At 41.4% G+C, this 17,716-nt stretch overlaps 2 protein-coding genes and 1 long non-coding RNA gene across 6 annotated transcripts; 2 read left to right on the plus strand and 1 right to left on the minus strand.

Annotated features, from left to right (window-relative positions):
- Positions 1–4,217: 4,217 nt before the first annotated feature.
- On the plus strand, positions 4,218–6,676 carry LOC135667067 (uncharacterized). Its single transcript, XR_010510152.1, has 2 exons — positions 4,218–4,527; positions 4,626–6,676. It is a non-coding gene; the product is annotated as an uncharacterized LOC135667067 (long non-coding RNA).
- Positions 6,677–12,028: 5,352 nt separating this feature from the next.
- LOC103982790 (protein S40-7) lies at positions 12,029–13,025 on the plus strand. The gene has a single exon (XM_009399818.3). The coding sequence runs from the start codon at positions 12,091–12,093 to the stop codon at positions 12,847–12,849; it is 759 nt and encodes a 252-aa protein (XP_009398093.2). The 5' UTR covers positions 12,029–12,090; the 3' UTR covers positions 12,850–13,025.
- Positions 13,026–13,762: 737 nt separating this feature from the next.
- Positions 13,763–17,547, minus strand: LOC135585460 (probable metal-nicotianamine transporter YSL9). 4 transcript variants are annotated; one of them, XM_065178395.1, is made up of 9 exons: positions 17,410–17,547; positions 17,182–17,282; positions 16,575–16,984; positions 16,338–16,510; positions 15,621–15,718; positions 15,403–15,537; positions 15,125–15,314; positions 14,923–15,037; positions 13,763–14,845 (listed from the first exon to the last, which is right to left on the minus strand). In XM_065178395.1, the coding sequence occupies exons 3-9, from the start codon at positions 16,930–16,932 to the stop codon at positions 13,920–13,922; spliced, it is 1,995 nt and encodes a 664-aa protein (XP_065034467.1). In that variant the 5' UTR covers positions 16,933–16,984; positions 17,182–17,282; positions 17,410–17,547; the 3' UTR covers positions 13,763–13,919. The 4 variants fall into 4 exon arrangements, with proteins under 4 accessions (XP_065034467.1, XP_065034465.1, XP_065034466.1 ...); XM_065178393.1 differs by having other exon boundaries at positions 16,575–16,992; XM_065178394.1 differs by having other exon boundaries at positions 17,182–17,286; positions 17,410–17,546.
- Between the last annotated feature and the right edge of the window lie 169 nt (positions 17,548–17,716).

Consider the following 17,716-nt stretch of genomic DNA (forward strand, 5'->3'; position numbering starts at 1 on the left):
ATTCGATGAGAATTAGAGGTAATCTGATCCATTGGAGTGCCAATGTGGCCCCACATTTGATCGAGATCAGATCATCATTCTAATTCATCCATGATCACCCGCTAAACCATCAATGAAGCTTGGAGATTGAGGATCCCGTCATGGGTTGGTTCCATCAAATAGTGGTGCACGTCATGATAGTTCAATAAAGCAAAGGCCATGAGGCCCAGCCCACTCTTGAGATGGTGGGGTTCTCTCTCTCTCTCTCTCTCCCCTTTTAAATCCTCTTGTATTACCTATAAATTAGAGGGGCTTTTGTCGAGCACGTCTCCAATATATATATATATATATGGGCCTCCGAGTCTCATGGCCCATTGATTCACGTTCGGGTGGGGGAAGTCACAGCGCGAGCATTTGGTCCGGTCCGGTCGGGTTGGTAGAGTCAGGTAGAGTGATGGCAGCGGCAGACATGGGGTCGTCGCTGGTTGATTCGGAGAAAACCCTTTGGATCAATAGGGTGACTTGACTTGGGTTCGGTTCAATCTGAGTTGAATTGGCTCAGACCGGCCCTTCAACCCGGCCCAACATTCTCGATACTACACTCAAATCTCACAAGATTTTGGCTGAGGATGCCAGCGCAGCAGAATTATATGGTCTTGACTCCAAACCATGGAATGAAGAGCTAATTTGTTTAGGGATGTCGTGGAGCTCTTTCAAACGAGGCTTTTGTCGCCAATTCTCTCGACCATTTGGAGGCAATTAATTAGGAACCAAAGGACTTGCAGAGATTTAGCTCAACAGGCGTCGTCATCCACAGCCATATTTTAGATGAGTTCGATTAGGTTTGAATGGATTTTGTCATCTACACTATGCATGTAGATCGTTTCGCCTCGGTTTGATGGCTCTTTAAAAGCAGATTCAGCATTTAAATGCCACAATACTAATTAAGGCGCTGCATGCATGCATGCATGAAAAGTAGCACGCCTTTTGATGTTCCACATAAGTTACTTCCACCCACCGGAAAGCAAGGCAGCATCACGAGTCAAACTCATGCTCATGCATACTGATTCCTCTCTCTCTCTCTCTCTCTCTCTCTCTCTCTCTCTAATCCAAGACAAGGGGAAGAGACTAACATCTTCTTGTATTTAATCCCTAAGAGTAAGAGTAAGTGCAGGGCGTCGGTGGGGTCTGGCACAGGTGAGAGTCCAAAAAAGCCATCAAGACAGGACGGTGAACGTACGTGCTGTGCCTCCACCAGTTTCCGCCCTTTCTTCAACCACTCCCCACAGCTTTCCCACAGGCAGCGGACAACGGTTGTTTATGGAGGGGGGGGGAGAACGCATTCCCATGAACAGTGAGAGAGGTTTCGGATTCCGGGCTGCAGCAAAGACAACGAGAGAAAGATAGAGAGAGAGAAGGACGTCCCTTCTCCAGCACTGTCACGTCTCTCCACGGGCGGAGTGACATGATGATAATATATGCAGTGGGTGGCACTGTCCCAGCTGCGCAGGCGAGAAGAGGCGGGGAGGATCGAGGAGGAGGATGAGGAGGAATCGACGTTTACGTGTTGTTGGGTTGTGCCGTGGCTTCCCTGGGGACTGAGGGCTGCGTTTCCGAGGAGCGATCGCAGTGGAGTGGAAGGTGGTGGTGCGTTCCGTGTGCTGTTCGTCGCTGCTGCTGCTGCCTCGGTTTGCACGTAGTGAACAGACGAAGAAGAAGTGAACAGACGAAGAAGAAGCAGCGATGGAGGAAAGCGGTGTTTTCTTCTTCCTTGGCAAGCACAATAGTCTTTGCTGGCGATGGAGCGACACATCGATTCGATGTGAAGAGAAAGCTTAAAGTGCGCTTTGCATCACAGTGAGGGAGATGCCATTTTGACTGAAACCACTGCAACCGGTAGAGTGGTCTTCGCTTCTGCATCATTTATTATGTCGCAAAAAATCTTGCTACAAATTACATTAAAAAAATTTAAAAAATTTATACTTTAAAAATATACGAAATAATATTTTTTTAAATAATCATTTTACTTCTTTCGATCACTATGCTTTGCCTCCTGCCTTGTCGCACTTCTACCTCACTCGTCATTTCTTTCTCCCCGTATAATTGCTCGTAATTCTCGTTATTGTCACTTGAAGACATATCATCTTCCTTCATCAATAACCTATTGTTAACAAACCTACCTCTCATCTTACCTGCAAATCTCATCATCACTCACAGACTCGCCCTCTCTCCTGACTCGTAGCCCTTACTATTATCCATAGGGAGTAAGGGGGCGATCGCATGCTCTTGACGTCAATCACGGTGAAGGAATAAGGAGGGGGCGCACACCTTCATTATTGTCGTCTCATGCAAGGGTCGTGAGAGAGATATATAATAATTAAGCCAAAGTGATCAAACAAAATGGCCCAAGTCGAACAAAGAAGAGACAAATGATATTTTCACAATGCTATTTTTAAAATTAAAAAAAAAGTAAGAAGTTATGAAAAGTATAGGTTTTATTTGGCCTATTATATATCTATATATATATATATAATTTTTATCTACCGTAATGTATTAATTCTGTATTTACTTAGGTGTACGGGTACTTTGGCATCTAGCACTCGTGCCCATAAATACGGGACACAATCTTCCACAGACGCCGCTGGCTACTAAATAACTCTGAATCCAACATGCAGTGTCTCAATCTTAATTGCATGTCCGTACTTGATGGTCCCCGGAGCACCCTTCACCACCACCATCGAACCACATTAATTAACCTCCTCCATCAATGACAAGTACTAGTTAACAACACGTACACAGACAAACATCGCCAAGAAGAGATTCCATTTCACTACGCTTCTCTCGCCGGACTTAAACACTACGTTCTATCTCATCTTCCATGAAGCTGCAGCTTCAGCTTCTTCCTCTCGCTTTCAGATGGGAGCAACCTCATGATCTTATATATTTCCTCGATGGAGATCGTACACTAGCAATGATTCATTAGTACATTATTAGCCCACTGATTCATCTATATCTATTTCATCAGACGTGGATTTCGTACCGTTTTAATCTACTTTTCCTTCCATACATTTTTTTTTTGCATGAAATAATGTATATACATATCCTTATTATTTCTGTTTTCTAAAGCAATTTTCTAAGTGTACCCATTGAATAGATTTTGAACACTCATCAAATTTGCCAAATAATAATGTAGAAATCTATTTAATCGGCATAAGAACACTGCTAATTTGATAGGCAATCTCCAAGGGAAGCAAGTAACTAATTTACTCTAATATGAAAACTATCACATTTCGAGGGGGAAAAAAGAGCAAAATTGATTCCATTTTTAGACAGTATTTGTTTTATGAAAACCTTTGTGCAGCGCGCAAGTATATGTATATGTATGTATATTTATATATTTGCAACGGGGGACACCGTGAGAGAATTCAATATATGAATAACGCACATTAAATAACATTGTTATTTATTGAATTTTTAAGAAATATGATACAAATAACGAATTATGTTTGTTCGATCTCATGCTCAACGTTCGACTTCATAGTTGTGATAGGTGGATGCATTTGATCATTAGTTTACGGACCCGAATCATGTTAGCCAATTTCGATTTAATTTACTATTTAACGTAGGATATTTTCTTGTTTTCATTGGACCATTTGATATATAAAAATGCTCTTTCTATTATTATTAATGCTTGAAATTTCCAAGGGGATTTCTTGATATTTCATTATGTGGTTTTTTCTTTTTATTTTCTAAAATTCAGTAATATCTTTGTATTCTTAATGATTTTTAAGCACCTTTATCTCCCTCCCATAAAATAAAAAGACATTTCCATTATGAAAATATACAAAATATTAATAGTGATGGATTTTTTGAGAATTATGAAACACAAAAGATTTATGTTACGAAATTTGAGAATTTTGGTAAAAGAAAATATTATATATAATTATATTTTGTGATCTCTATCACTTTGATTTATTGACTTGGAAAATTTGAAATTTTAAATGGAATGTCCTGTTGTAAAGCTTTGCATAGTTAGTTCCTCTCTAACTTGTTCACAAAATAAGAAGCTATTAGCATCCATGATATATATAATTGCGACCTCTAATCTACCATTAGTATCTTTGATCAAACCATCATTCGATTTATATCATCAAACATTAAGGTACTAATCTACCATTAGCATCTTTAATCAAACCCACCACACCGGTGGGAAGAACAAGATGCCAAAAACAGGAAACCCCAATAATGATCTCATGATGGCAGCCACCAGAGAGCAATAATAGCACAGCAGAAGAGCCGGGGGGGGTTTTGAGTGTGCAAGGAGTTGTTCCTCGCGCAGGACGCGCATTAACTCGACGAACACCAGCCCGCCCGCCGGCCCTCCCAATCCCTATCTAGCTCCTAGGGTTTGGCCCCTGCGTTCTCAGCTGTTGTGGGTGATCCCTCCACCGTCCAGATGTGACCCAACGGTGGATGAAAGAGCCTGCCCCATGGATCAAGGGATGTCACTCACCTATAAAGAAGAGACTAGGGGGAAGCTTTCATGAGGTCGTGGTCTTATCTCCAACACCCCTGCTCTACTTGTTTTGTGTCTCCGCCTCTTCCTTTCTCCCCTCATCACCTCTGCCTACTCTTTTGTAATGTAGCCGTCCATGGAGTCGCGAAGACGAAGAAACAGGAAGCTTATCCTTTGAGGGGAATGTTGTCTGGCTCGAGGTCACTGCTAGTCCTCCACCCTGTGGAAGAGATCTCGGACCAGGCTTCATTCCCCCCAGTCATAGCTTCCATCTCCGACACATGAGGGTGTAGTACATATCGGAACGTTGCAGATCTGCAAGACTCATAACTCATAGTTCTGTTTCTCTCTTTGCTGCTTGTTTTGCGTTGAGATTTCCTCTCCCCCCGCCCCCCGTTCTCTCTCTCTCTCTCTCTCTCTCTCTAGAAAAGATTTCCGTTTGCTCGCTCGTTGATAGCTTTTCTTTTTGGTGTCATGCGATTAACGTCCGAGGACACATGCAGAGCAGCAGATTGGTGTAATGATGCTGGTTTTGACCGGATCTTTTGCTTCTGATCTCTTTTTGTTTCCTCGTGCTTCTTTTCTCCCTCTGACAGGAGGCTAAAAGGTTTTCCATCATTGTCTTATGATTACTCTCTGAAGGATTCTTTCTTTTCTTTTTCATTTGACCCTTTATTTTGGGTGGGGGGGGGGGGGAAGAGAATTCCTTTATGCATGGATTTCATGGATCTTGTAGTTCATCTCAAGATCTTTTGATGGTCATTCGAAGATCCTCCATCGTTTTCTTTTTCGTTCTTCTCTTCTCCTGTGCGAATCTCCACTTGGTGTTCTTTGTTATGCCACGACATATCTTTTTCTCATGAAAATTTATCGTCTCCATCTTCTGTGCACGCCTACTTGTGATCGACAACCTTCTAGAGGAGGTTTTCTGTTGTTGATGGAAGCACTGGAAACATACTCCATTCACTTTCTTGAACATGGACTAATTTGTTCTTCAATATCACTTAGCTTCTCCTCTTGCTTTGCAAGCTCTATTTTGATTTTTTTTCCATGATCTATCTGGTTGGAATTGCATATATGTTTATTTGTCTATGAATTCTTCTAAATCTTTTAAACTATAAGAGAAACAGTTCTCAAGAAGTTTCCAAAAAGATTTCAAGGGAAAAAAATCTTTTAATGCTCCCTTTTGGAAAAACAACTGAGAATATGTGCCAATATTTCATATAGAAGATTATAGAAGAGTTCATATAAGAGACACTAATCTCTTTCAAAGCCTTATTTATAAAGGAAATAGAGCTTAACACTTACCTTCTAATTTAGCTTGGACATGTTAAATTAGGAGTTCATTTTGAGAATATGATATGATATTTATTACATATGACATGGTTTGTGATAGATGAAATTGGCAAAGAGATTCAGATCGAGAGGTCAAATATTTTAGTTTAATGCTACTTATATCCTGTAAACTAATTATCAAGGTCTATCATGTTTGCTCAGAAACATTTTTCACAATTTTGTCTAAGTTTTGCCATGAATTTATGGTTTGATTACTTGTCGAAGAATTGAAAAATTGCTTTTTTATCAGTACAGTTGAGATAATGAGATTGGCTTAATGATGTTTGCAAATCTGTTGCTGGCTTACTTGCACATCTGCTTATCATTTTATTATAATCACATCTAGTCCTACATCGAGATCGATCAATGGTATATCATGTTTCACCATGTTTATAAGTTTCTTAAAGCTTGATCTATATATCCTTCACAGCAATTAATATTTTCATGCATTTATTTCCTTTTGTTGTCTAATACCCGTGACTTGTTAGATCACAAGGCATTGTCATCTTTGATTCATTTATTACTGCCTCCAGCTGCAAGAGAGAGGAACACCATTGCAAAAGCAGCAAGTAAAACATGGAGAAAGACACCATGGAAAAAGGAGCCACAAAGGGAATGGCTGTTTACTTGCAGTGGATGTGTAGATCCTTCTTTTGAGCTTATTAGGTTTATATCTACAAGTTTAAGGGTGTCTTACCTCTCATCTTCTTCTTACGACACAGGTTTTGAGACACCCATCATCTGAACCTTTTTACCTCTTAAGCTATTCCTTTTGTTAAAGTTCTTGGGATGAGAAATGATATGCCTTTTGAGCTTAGGGATTGTAAGCTTTGAGTCTCGTGTCCATAGCTTTTTATGGTTGATTGCAACTTCATACTTGCATGCATGGAAATATGATAATGTTGTGGGAAAGTCAAAGAAACTCTCTCTATTTCAAAAGATGCTAAAAGCTAATGGTTTAAAAAATATATATTTGATAAGATTTCAAAAACTAGAATACCCTACCAAGAATCCTTCAACATTAATTTACTAAGAATATAACATAAATTATAATATATATATATATATATATTAAATTTATAATGCATTGTACATTGGTAGTTTTAAATTTTTATAAGTATCTCAAGATATGAATAATTTTCTTCAAATTTGATGGGATTGAGCTTGAAATTTATTGTCTTGATAAATTGGAGCATTTAATACTCATCATGCACTACATCAATTAGTCAATGCTTTGGATATGGTAGGTCACATTGCATGAGAATATAGGTTGAAAGTCTTTAATCTCCTTAGAATTGTCAGTTTCTGGAATAAAGATAAAAAAAAGTCTTAGTCTAATTAGAGGAGAGCATTGAATTGACAAAGAAGTCCCGAAAAGCTTAGATCAAAGAATTAGAGATAATATCCTAATAAAATCTAAAAAACTCTACAATAAAACTAATAGGTCTAGGACTTTTTCCTTAGACCCAAGGAACCGACGGTCTCCCATATTTACTACTACTAAAAGGTCGAATCAAAACATTAGATTGACTCGAGGACATGTCCTAATAATGAAAAGGTCAATTAAAGCATAAAGTCCCTATCGTATCTCCAAACCTGATAGTAGAACTAGACAAACTCATCCCTAAGAAGAGCAGGATCTATAATGATACCACTATTGGTCTTGATATGGTGAATATAATTTCTTCTTCTATGATTAGTGACTAAGGCATGATAAAAGAGTTTTGATCCCCCACACTAATCAACTTGGTTTTAGCATGAGATCATCATTTTAAATTAATTTATCTAAAAATAGTAATATATCGGTTATAACTCATTAAGGCCACCTACCCTTAGACTTTCTAGCATAAGGGAGGAGATATCTTATTTAGTTGACTCTAAGGCATCCTTAATTTTACCCAAACCTGTTTGTTTCGATGGGATAATGAACTCCTAAGTCTTTATAACTAGGAAATATCATTCAAGGAGAAATTATTAAACAGTGTCAAATTCCACACGCTAAATAATGCTATAAAATTGATGAAATTTAAATGGATGGGAAAATAGGTTTCTTTACATATTAACATTAAGCTGATAATGATTAGAGTAGACTCACAACAAATAAGAAACCACATAACTATCAAATAAATCCAACCAAATATCATTTGCATAAACTCTATCGAGTCGCACAAGAATATGAGCACTATCTGACGATTATTATACTAAGTAAACTTTGGATCAATGTAACCCGAATTTTTTAAACTCGAATTAATAATAAAACTCTTGAAATACCTAATGAAGGAATTAATAGTGTAATTATCTATGATTTTTTCTTCTTTTACATAAATTAATTATAATAAATAATATATTAGATTTCTTTTGGTTATTAACTTTCTTGTTTTGTAGTATAGTTAAGGAAATGAATAGATTGATTTTCTTAATCATGTGGACAAGTTAAAATTTTTTTCAATTAATTAAATTATTAATTAATATATTTTCTAATGAGTAATATGATTTTTAGAAAGTAAATAGTATAAATTTTATTTTTATATGGGAACCATAAAAGATAAATATTATAATTATTTGTTGTAAAAGTAAAATAAAAATAAAATAAAATTATTATTTACTTTTTGAAAAAAAAAAAGCTTATATTCTCTTATATAAAGAGAGCTCCCTCTCCCTTATTCCTCGTTAAGGAGTGGTAAAATCCTATATTTTCTTATCAACTTTTATTTATATTTTAAAATCTTTGATATTAAAATTATTATAATTTATATGATGCATAATAATATTTTAATTTTAAAATTTTATGATTTATAATAATGATCATTGAATTGTAATGTTAGAATGATTAGTTAATCTAATAATAGTTCTAATTCATTTAATTATATATATATTTTAAAAATATGTGTGAATTTTTATGATTTAATTAGTTTTAAATTTGAAATCATGAATTTAAATTTATTAATTCATGAAAAAGAATAAATTTGAGTTTAATTATGTAATATTTTAAAACTCTTTTGAAAATCTTAAAATTTAATTTAATAAGAGAAGTCAAATTGATGTTGACTTGAGTTAAATTAATTGATCAGATCAACTAATGTGGCTGACCTAGCACACATGATCAGAAATAACCCAACTTATATAGACAAGTATGATTTGACCCATATGGTTACATGATTCAACCCATATGGCTAAATACGACATCCCAACTTATATAATCAAGTATGATTTGACCCATATGGTTATATGATTCAACCCATATGGCTAAATACGACATAACTCATATGACTATGTACGACTCAGCCCATGTGGTTAAACATGACTCAATCCATGTGCCTAAATACAACTCAACTCATGTGATCAGACATGACCTAACCCATGTGATAAGTTATGGTCTAACTCATTTGGTTAAGCATGACACATCCTATGTAGTCAAGTACGGCGTAACTCATGTGACCAAGCATAATTTAGTTTATGTGGCTAAGCATAGTCCAACTAATGTAGTTAGACATAGCCCAACCTATATGGTTAGGCACAACCTAATACGCGAGCCTAGTATAAACTAGTTTAGTGGTAAATTTTAGCCCACCTCACGAGCAAGGTTCAACCCAGCCCATGATGCTAGACCCACTTAGCTACGTGACTAGCTAAAGTTCTCAAAAAATAGCCCACAAAAATTCATGCAGATTAAGCACTTTCAAAATATTTCATAATAAATTTCTATCAAGCAATGAAGCATTTCATAAATTTCAGTAAAAATTCATGAATATTTTTTCTATCCTGAACAATAAACACACAGACAGGACAATAAATATCGGACTATTTCACTTGAACATGCAGCGACGAAGAGTTCCAAATAGCGCTATCCCCTATCTGCATCCTCTGTAAATACCTTCCATGGCCCAACCTATGCGCCATCCTACTGACAGCATCTGCATCCCCATGCGTTTCTTGAAAAGGCCAGATTATAACCATGTCAACGGAATCGTATCTATAACGGATCTGCGCCACAAGCCCCTTCAATTCCAACCGACTCATCGAAGTGCTTCAACTGTCCATGACGCGCGCTTGTATCATCTGCGCCAACGGCCCCCTACGCGGCATAAACTCTTTCTACCAGTGCTCTAACACTGGCTTTCGCCGCTGTCCTCCCCGATCTTCCATCTGAAATAGGTGCCGACGGCACCCCAACCTGTACATCATCAGATTCCCCCTCCAGGATAGGCTCCGCTGATCCAGCGGACGGGGGGCGGCTGCCTCCTCACCATGTTCAGCCACAGATCGGGACAGACGCCTTGCCCAGTGACATCGATCTCGACCCCGTTCCATCTTCAAGGACCGACCATCTATCTTTATAGGTCGTCCCAACGCTTGCATGATGGCCAGAACCCGTACTCGATTCCAGAACTCCATGGGTGAACCATGGAGTTGAATCCAAAAACGGATAGTCTTCTGCGTTTCGAACATTGGGTTAAAGTTTGGCCGCCACGGAAACAAGTGCAAGAACTATCCGCGAAACGACCACGGGCCGGACGTAAGAACAGAGACCGCATCCTCTTCAGATCGAAAGTGGAACAAAAAGAAGTCGTTCGACAGATCCAACACCAAAGGAGGAGAAGACACTTTCCAGGTTATGGTGATGAAATCCCTTGACATATGTAGCGGAGGAGGCTTCCTGAGGAACTTCCTCACCAAACAGAATACACACGGTTGTCGCCACCTCCTCACGGTCGCCTCGTCATACTTGACCGGAGCGTTGGAAGCCCGTTTGATCCGATCGCACGTCGAAGCAGAGAGAAAGGAATACGAGATAGTGTCCTAAGAACGTCCGGCAAGCAGCTCCGCGCAAGACAACTTCGTCCCTTGACCCCCATCAGTGCCCATCGCACCTGCAGCACCCACTTGGTAAGGGGATCCCCCAGCATCTCCAGCAATCGTCGGACCGAGGGGCCACACACCGTCAGACGAAGCAGGAACTGGGAGCATCCACTGTAATCAGTGAAGAAACAGAGCTGTCAGAAGACGGTGATTGGATCTACCCCATCAAGAGCTTCTCTCTCTAGGGGAAACAAGAGAGAGAGTGTTGTCGATTTCCAAGAGTCATATCTTATCCTTGTTCTGTGGTTGGTGATGGGAACCTCATCTCCACGATCAGATACTGTGAAACTCATCAATGAGCTCGCCATAATTTAGCAGCTACGCTGTCTTGTCTTCTCCGGCATCATCATCAGTCAGTCTTCTTCTTCTCTATCACTCACCATCCATGTCGACCAAATCGGACCACCAAAAGAAAAGGAATGGAGCCGATTGCAAATCACTGAATGACAGAAGCATAACGTCGAACAGAAGGAACGCACAGTGAGGGCGGATCAGATGATGCACGGCAAGGGGAAGACATGGGACCCTCGATCCACAACCTCCCCATGTCCAACCACAGATCAAGTCAGTGCAGAATCATTTGAGAGCCGCACACCTTTGTGTTCTCTAGCGACTATTATTGCCATGGAATCACCATTATTGAGCGGGAAGAAAAAGAACAGTGAAAGAATGATGCTTTGAGACGGGTATGGGTGACAGCGAGAGAAAAAAAAAGAGCAAGTTGGGCTGTCAAAAGATCGAACATTTCGCTCCTCATTTTCTTACATCAATTTATGAATATAAATAAATATTTTAATATCGTTCCCAACTACAAAGACCACATACGACAGACTCCATCATTTCATGCTTATCCACCGCGTAAATTCTTTGTAATCTAATAGCAAAAGTATCCATCAATATTTCGTGACCATTTAAAATATTTGTCACTGGAAATTCTAAATTGAGGTCGAACGATTACTCCGACAATTATCGTGATAGAATATAAGAACCACGATCTAGTGGTCGGGTCCCACATAGGTTCCTTTCACGATCGGATACTTACTAACCTGTGTCTCGCAACACAGCACCTCCTCTTTCGAGCCAACCTGATCTTGCCACGTCACCTAAGTACCCAGATAATGGGTTGATTGTGTGGTATTATTGTTGGAAAAGCTGGACCCTGCCGAGTCTGCAGAGCTGAGCCTGAAAGGGCGAAATGGTCTTTGGTGCTGGGAGACGAAGAGCAAATCATGTCCCTCTTGTCGACAGCCTTCCTGAGGAATCTCCACTCGATTCCGCTGACGTGTTGCGTCCGCTGGCCTACGGTCCATATTAACGTAATGCTGCACCGGCACCCGCCGATAAAGTAGGACGACTTGCTCCGCGGGGAATGCCGACTCGAGAACAGCGGCGGCCGGCCGATGGGGGAGGACGCCTTCGGGTCGGTGGCGCCGCCGGTACCCGCCTTCCAAAACTTCGCCATCTCTTCCCTCCTCCTCCTCGGCATCCTCGAGCACCCCGACCCCAACCCCGACATCATATCCTTCCGCACTCACCAGCTCGAGCTCGACGAGAGCGACGTGGTCTGGTCATCGTCCTCTGACGACCTTTCCTCCGACCCATCCCTCTCCGAAGCCGTCTACGACGACCATGATTCCGTCGATCGCGTCACCTCCCCCTCCGCCGATCTCCCTCGAACCCCGCTCGCGGCCTCCTTTTCCCCCTCCGGCCACCTCAGTCGCCCCCTCGCGCCGGAAAGGTGCGGCCTTTCCGCCGCCTTGTCCGAGGACAACCTTCCCCTGGTGCTTCAGCATCGATCAGTCGCCACGGCGGCGAGGGCTACGAGGCCGATGGCAGTGCCGGAAGGAAGGGAGGCGGCTTCAGTGGTCGGGAGGGTGCGCCAGCACCAGTCTGCGCCTGTCAACATCCCGGTGTGGCCGAGGTGGAGTAAGGGGCGGAAAGCTGACGTCTTGAACGTGGTGGAGGAATCGGAAGCATGGGAGAGCGCGAAGGAACACGACGACGAGGAGGAGGAGATGGTGCCTCCGCACGTTATCGTGGCGAGGTCGCACGTGACGAATTTCTCGGTGTTCGAGGGCGTAGGGAGGACGCTCAAAGGAAGGGATCTCCGGCGAGTGAGAAACGACGTGCTGCAGAAGACGGGCTTCCTCGACGTGTAGAAGGCCAAAAGAACACATGCCCTGCTTCTCTCTCTGCCTCTCTCTGTTTCAAATCTCCTCTCTCCATTTTCTCCTACCATATGAACATTTTTATATGCTTGAGAATTTGAAGCGTGACTCTTTTTTGTGAGGAAAATAATTTCGATTTAAGGATCTCAAGATCGCTCAAACTCTAATTTTCTTTCTTCTTTGTTCTTGACTCATCTCCGTTTTTGTCATTGTAGATGGGCTTCGTTGATGGTTGGAGAGAGAGACTCTGTTTTAATCAGTACTGAAAGATACATGGTGAAATCACTCCTAAGATCATAGATTTAAGGGGTTGCTTCCTCTCATGTTTGTCCAGTTCTTGGATTCCTTTTAACTCTGTTTCACCCGCAGACACAAACACGACACAATCTTTGTTGGTTTCTGCCAACCACAAGTGTGGTGATGTGAAGGATTCTGTCGTTTTTGCCTTTGAGAGAGAGAAGTTCAATTCACAGCCACAACAGTGTTCACATACAACAATTGCAGTTTCTCGTCGATGGCGACCTGCAGATTTCAATTGATTGTGTTTCGAGGGAGAAGGCAGCAGTTTTAGCGTTGTGGAAGAGAAGCTTCACATTTTTTTTACTGTGACATTTGTTTTCCTTGTAAAATATGAGTGTTGACAAAGGACTATATATATATATATATATATATATATATTGGTATGACGGCATGAATTAAGTAACCATATCAAATGTTGATGTCAAATGTGTATAGTCTACCAATATTTATAGTTATCCAAAAAAGTCTGATATCAAATGTGAATGAATACTTGAAGCAACAGTCATATTGGAAGGGGCAGCAGAGATGATGTCAAACACTGGCAGTATAAAAGATGTGCAAGAAGCAGGTAAATAGTGAGGAAACAGAGACCAACAACAGAAAGTTTTATCTCAGCCATTATGTGCTTTGTTATCGTATTAATAAAACGTTTAGAAAAGTCTTATGGTACATGGATTTTTGTAACCAAGCACCATGCTGATTTCTCTTATACTTTGTTCCCCTACAATCTGCTCTTCAAAGATGATGTGTTGTTATGTCAACTAAGCAGCCAGAAACTTCATACAAATAGGAGGATTAACCTTTGCTAAGGCTAGCAATGATGAAGGTAGAATCCATAGTCCATCTCCACAGATCAGACCAGAGGCGACAGCCGGCACCATCAAGGCCGCCTTCTTCCTATTGAGCTTGTGCCAGGCAAACACTACCAAGCTCCCAACACACATGTCGATCGCGAAGCTGGCTCCGACTAGGAAAGGCACTGCCATTGCCATCGGCAGAGGAACCCAATGACTGTACTTAGCTGGCAAAATATCTCTCATCGTGTTCATAACCACTGCGAATCCGAAGAAGCCATAACAGAGCTGCAAGCAATGGTGAGGAAGTGCTGAGAAGCCCTCAACACCAAGAATTGCCATGTTTCTGTATATCAAAGCATAAGGAGCCTTCCAATTTCCATCTGGATTCCCAATATCGAAGGCCTTGTAGAAGAGGAAGAAGGTTAGAGGGGCAACCACACAACCTATGGCTGTTCCGATGGCTTGACTGAGAAGCATCGATCTCGGGGATGTCATAGTGAGATGACCCGTCTTGAAATCATGCATTAGATCAGCAGAAATGGAGACGACCGATTTGATCAGCCCACAACCGACAAGGCCAGCGACAACACCAGAGTGTTTCCCAGCCAAGGCTGCTAGAATAAAGAGAGAAACCTTACCATAGTTGTAGGCCATATTCATGTCCGTTAGACCAGCTCCATAAGCATTACAGAAGCCAAGGGCAGGGGCAAGCATATAAGATATGACCACGTAGTACCACTTCACCTCAGGAAACATGATGGGGATGGCGATGATGGAAACCACAGCAAAGAGTGCATATCCTGAGTAGGCTAACCACACCGGTATGCTCTCTTTCATGAATATTTCATTACGCTGGAGATCGTCGAGGACCGGATTAACCTGATCCGCCACTGTAAGAGAATGCAAAATAGTTGAGCTGCAAGATACAGGGAAGAACCTGTCAATCCAAATTCATCAGCCACTATACCTATTTTGATATTTTTGCTGGTCGCTCTCGTGTGCATACTTTTTGCAGTACAAGCCAAAATCTTGAGGAAATTGTAGAGCCCATCGCCGAGAATAAGAGCAATGGAGATGAAGACCTGAAAAAATGAACAGATATATATATGAGCACTGACAGCACAAAGGTTTTTGTACATGGTGAAAGCGAAAAATTTGATGTGATGCACCTTGTACCCTTGCAGGCTTCTCATGCTACTCTTTGGTATGCTCCCAGAGAACCAATCTTCTTTAAGATCACTAATCAGTGGCCACATAATTCCCCATGAAAGCACTGCACCGAGAAGGAGAGAGAGATTCACAATATGGGAGCAAATCATCCCTGCTCCAACATATGTCATGCTAAAATCGAAGAAAAACCTGGAACACAAAGAATTATGATTATGACATGGAGAACAAGTAGATGATGATGATGAAGTAAAGGTGTAGAGGAATAGGTATGCGTTACGATTGTTTCCAAGCTTTTAGTCCAAAGGTGGGGAACTGTGAGAAGCCACAGCCATCTCCTCCTGAGTAGAACCACTGGAAAAAGCTCCACAGGAAGCTAACTGTGAAATATTTTGCGAACCCATGGACCTGTTTCCTGTTACGGAAGTGGGACAATGATGCTCAGTAAACATAGTTGATCACAAATCTTAATTCTCAGGGAATTAGGCAGATACATACTTCGCCATCTTGTCTCCACGAGGAGTATGGAAGCCATTGATGAGGACAGCAGTTGCAGTGCCGCTCGGATAAGTTAACTTGTAATCTATTATCATGATCTGAATAATTGGCAAAACGTCACACAAAAGAACATTAGAAGAATACAAAAGCCAAATGACAACAGCAAAGAAAAAGCCCATCACTGTCAATCAATGATGCAGGCACCAATCATTTTATGCATATCAATCTTCATAGCCAAGAGTCCATTTGGCCACAATTGTGCATCATGAACTTGGAGACACAGAATAAGTCTTGTTGAAGCATGTAATGCTTGTGATCATGACTTGCATTAAAATACTCAGATCTTTCAATGATTCAACAGGACCAAATAGTTGATGTGATACTAATTATTGGAATTCTGCTTTGGTCATCAAAAATTTTAGCAGCATAAATGACAAGAGAGTTTATACTGTTTTTTATTTGAGTATGATTAAATTTGTGGATTTTGGAATCATATTCGACATGAATTAAGTTGTTTTGAATGGTATACAATAAAAGGAAAAGTTTTGAAGGAGAATAATTCTTCTTTTTGTCCCCTTTTTTTTGGTGGGTGAAGAGTACTTTGCAGAGAACATCAAGAGAAGAACACAGTTGCTTTGCCGATCAAGATCCACTGAAGGAGGAATGGCAGAATAGCTCAAGAGGAAATGGAGATCAGTAGGACGCAGGAGGAATTACCTTCCTGAGAGGAACCAAGGCCAAGAGCCCAACAAAACTAACAGTGAAGAGAAATCCAGTCATCCAGCCAATCCCAGGTTCCTTGTAGCTCCCTGGAACATTGCCCTCTGTATCTACTCCTGCTTGCTCATAAGTCTTCTTGTTGAGACCCAGTAGATAGGATCCAAATCCACCTACAATAATACGTATTAGTCATCGTAGACTATGGATGATTAAGCAAGATCGAAGCTTTCCCACCTCCGACGGCGATGCTGTAGCAAGCGACGGCGCAGGTCTGCACCACAGTGTTCTCCTGCCGCGTGAAGGGAGTGGTCAGGATGCCAATCTTGTGCAGTAGCTTGGTCCAGGACCGGAGGATGACGAAGGCGAGGAGGGCGGCGGAGACGTTGAGGGTGGGGACGAGGCCGGTGGTGAGGTTCAGCTTCATCACGATCACACTGTACATGATTCCGATTGAGAGGCTCGCCACCAGGCCGCGAACTGTTATCTGCTTCGACCATGGAGGAACCCTCTTGAACTCGAGCGCCCCCGTTTCCATGGGCTCTTCCAAGTCCTCGCCTTTCTCGATTTCTTGCCCCTCCGTGGGCTCCGCCATGCGAATGAGCTCGAACTAGCTGGTCGCAAGCCTTCGCTTCGTCTTCCTTCACCTTCTCTCCTTCACTCAGCAACAACGTACCATTATGATGACAGGAAATCATGTAATAATTCTTCTTCCGGCATGTTCAACAGTCACACAAACTCTTGCTATCTTCTATTAAAAATGCCAACTTGATACTTCAAATCTTCTCAGAATCGAAGTTCGTGAAAAAAAAAAATCTCGCCTTTCTAAATCTAAAGATCTCACCTTGGGCTCCTCGTCGACACGAAAAGCCTCCGAACTTTGTGAGACTCACAGCTTACTTTTCATCAGCCTCGGCAACTTAATCCACGGCAGAATGCAAAGATCTATCTATATACATAAATTTATCCCAAAGTGAAGTGAGTGGGCAGTGATTTTTCCTGTGTACTGCAGTTAGCAGTACAACCAAATCATTGTACTACACTTCTCTTTAAGCAAATCAACGCTAAATACCTTACAAAGAGCACGCAAAAAACCTTGCTGGCGCAATGAATGGACGACGATGGATTGGGAGTAAAGGAAGCATTGAATTGAAGAATCTCTTGGGGGAGTCGTTGAAGGAGATGAAAGAGGACCAGCCACGCCCCAAAATGCTCGCTTTTGAAGGTCTCCGTGCTCGCTTTCAAAGTGGGTGGTGCTGCTGGAGGGGGATGCTTCGGAGAACTGGCTTGCTGCCATTGGCCGTGGCGTGTGCTGAGCTCATCAAATCTCCTTCAATCAAAATGTGGTGGGTCTTTCTTTTCAAAGGAAACTCTTTCAT

This window comes from Musa acuminata, chromosome BXJ1-4 (genome assembly GCF_036884655.1).
Source record: "Musa acuminata AAA Group cultivar baxijiao chromosome BXJ1-4, Cavendish_Baxijiao_AAA, whole genome shotgun sequence".
In the NCBI taxonomy this organism is placed as follows: domain Eukaryota; kingdom Viridiplantae; phylum Streptophyta; class Magnoliopsida; order Zingiberales; family Musaceae; genus Musa; species Musa acuminata.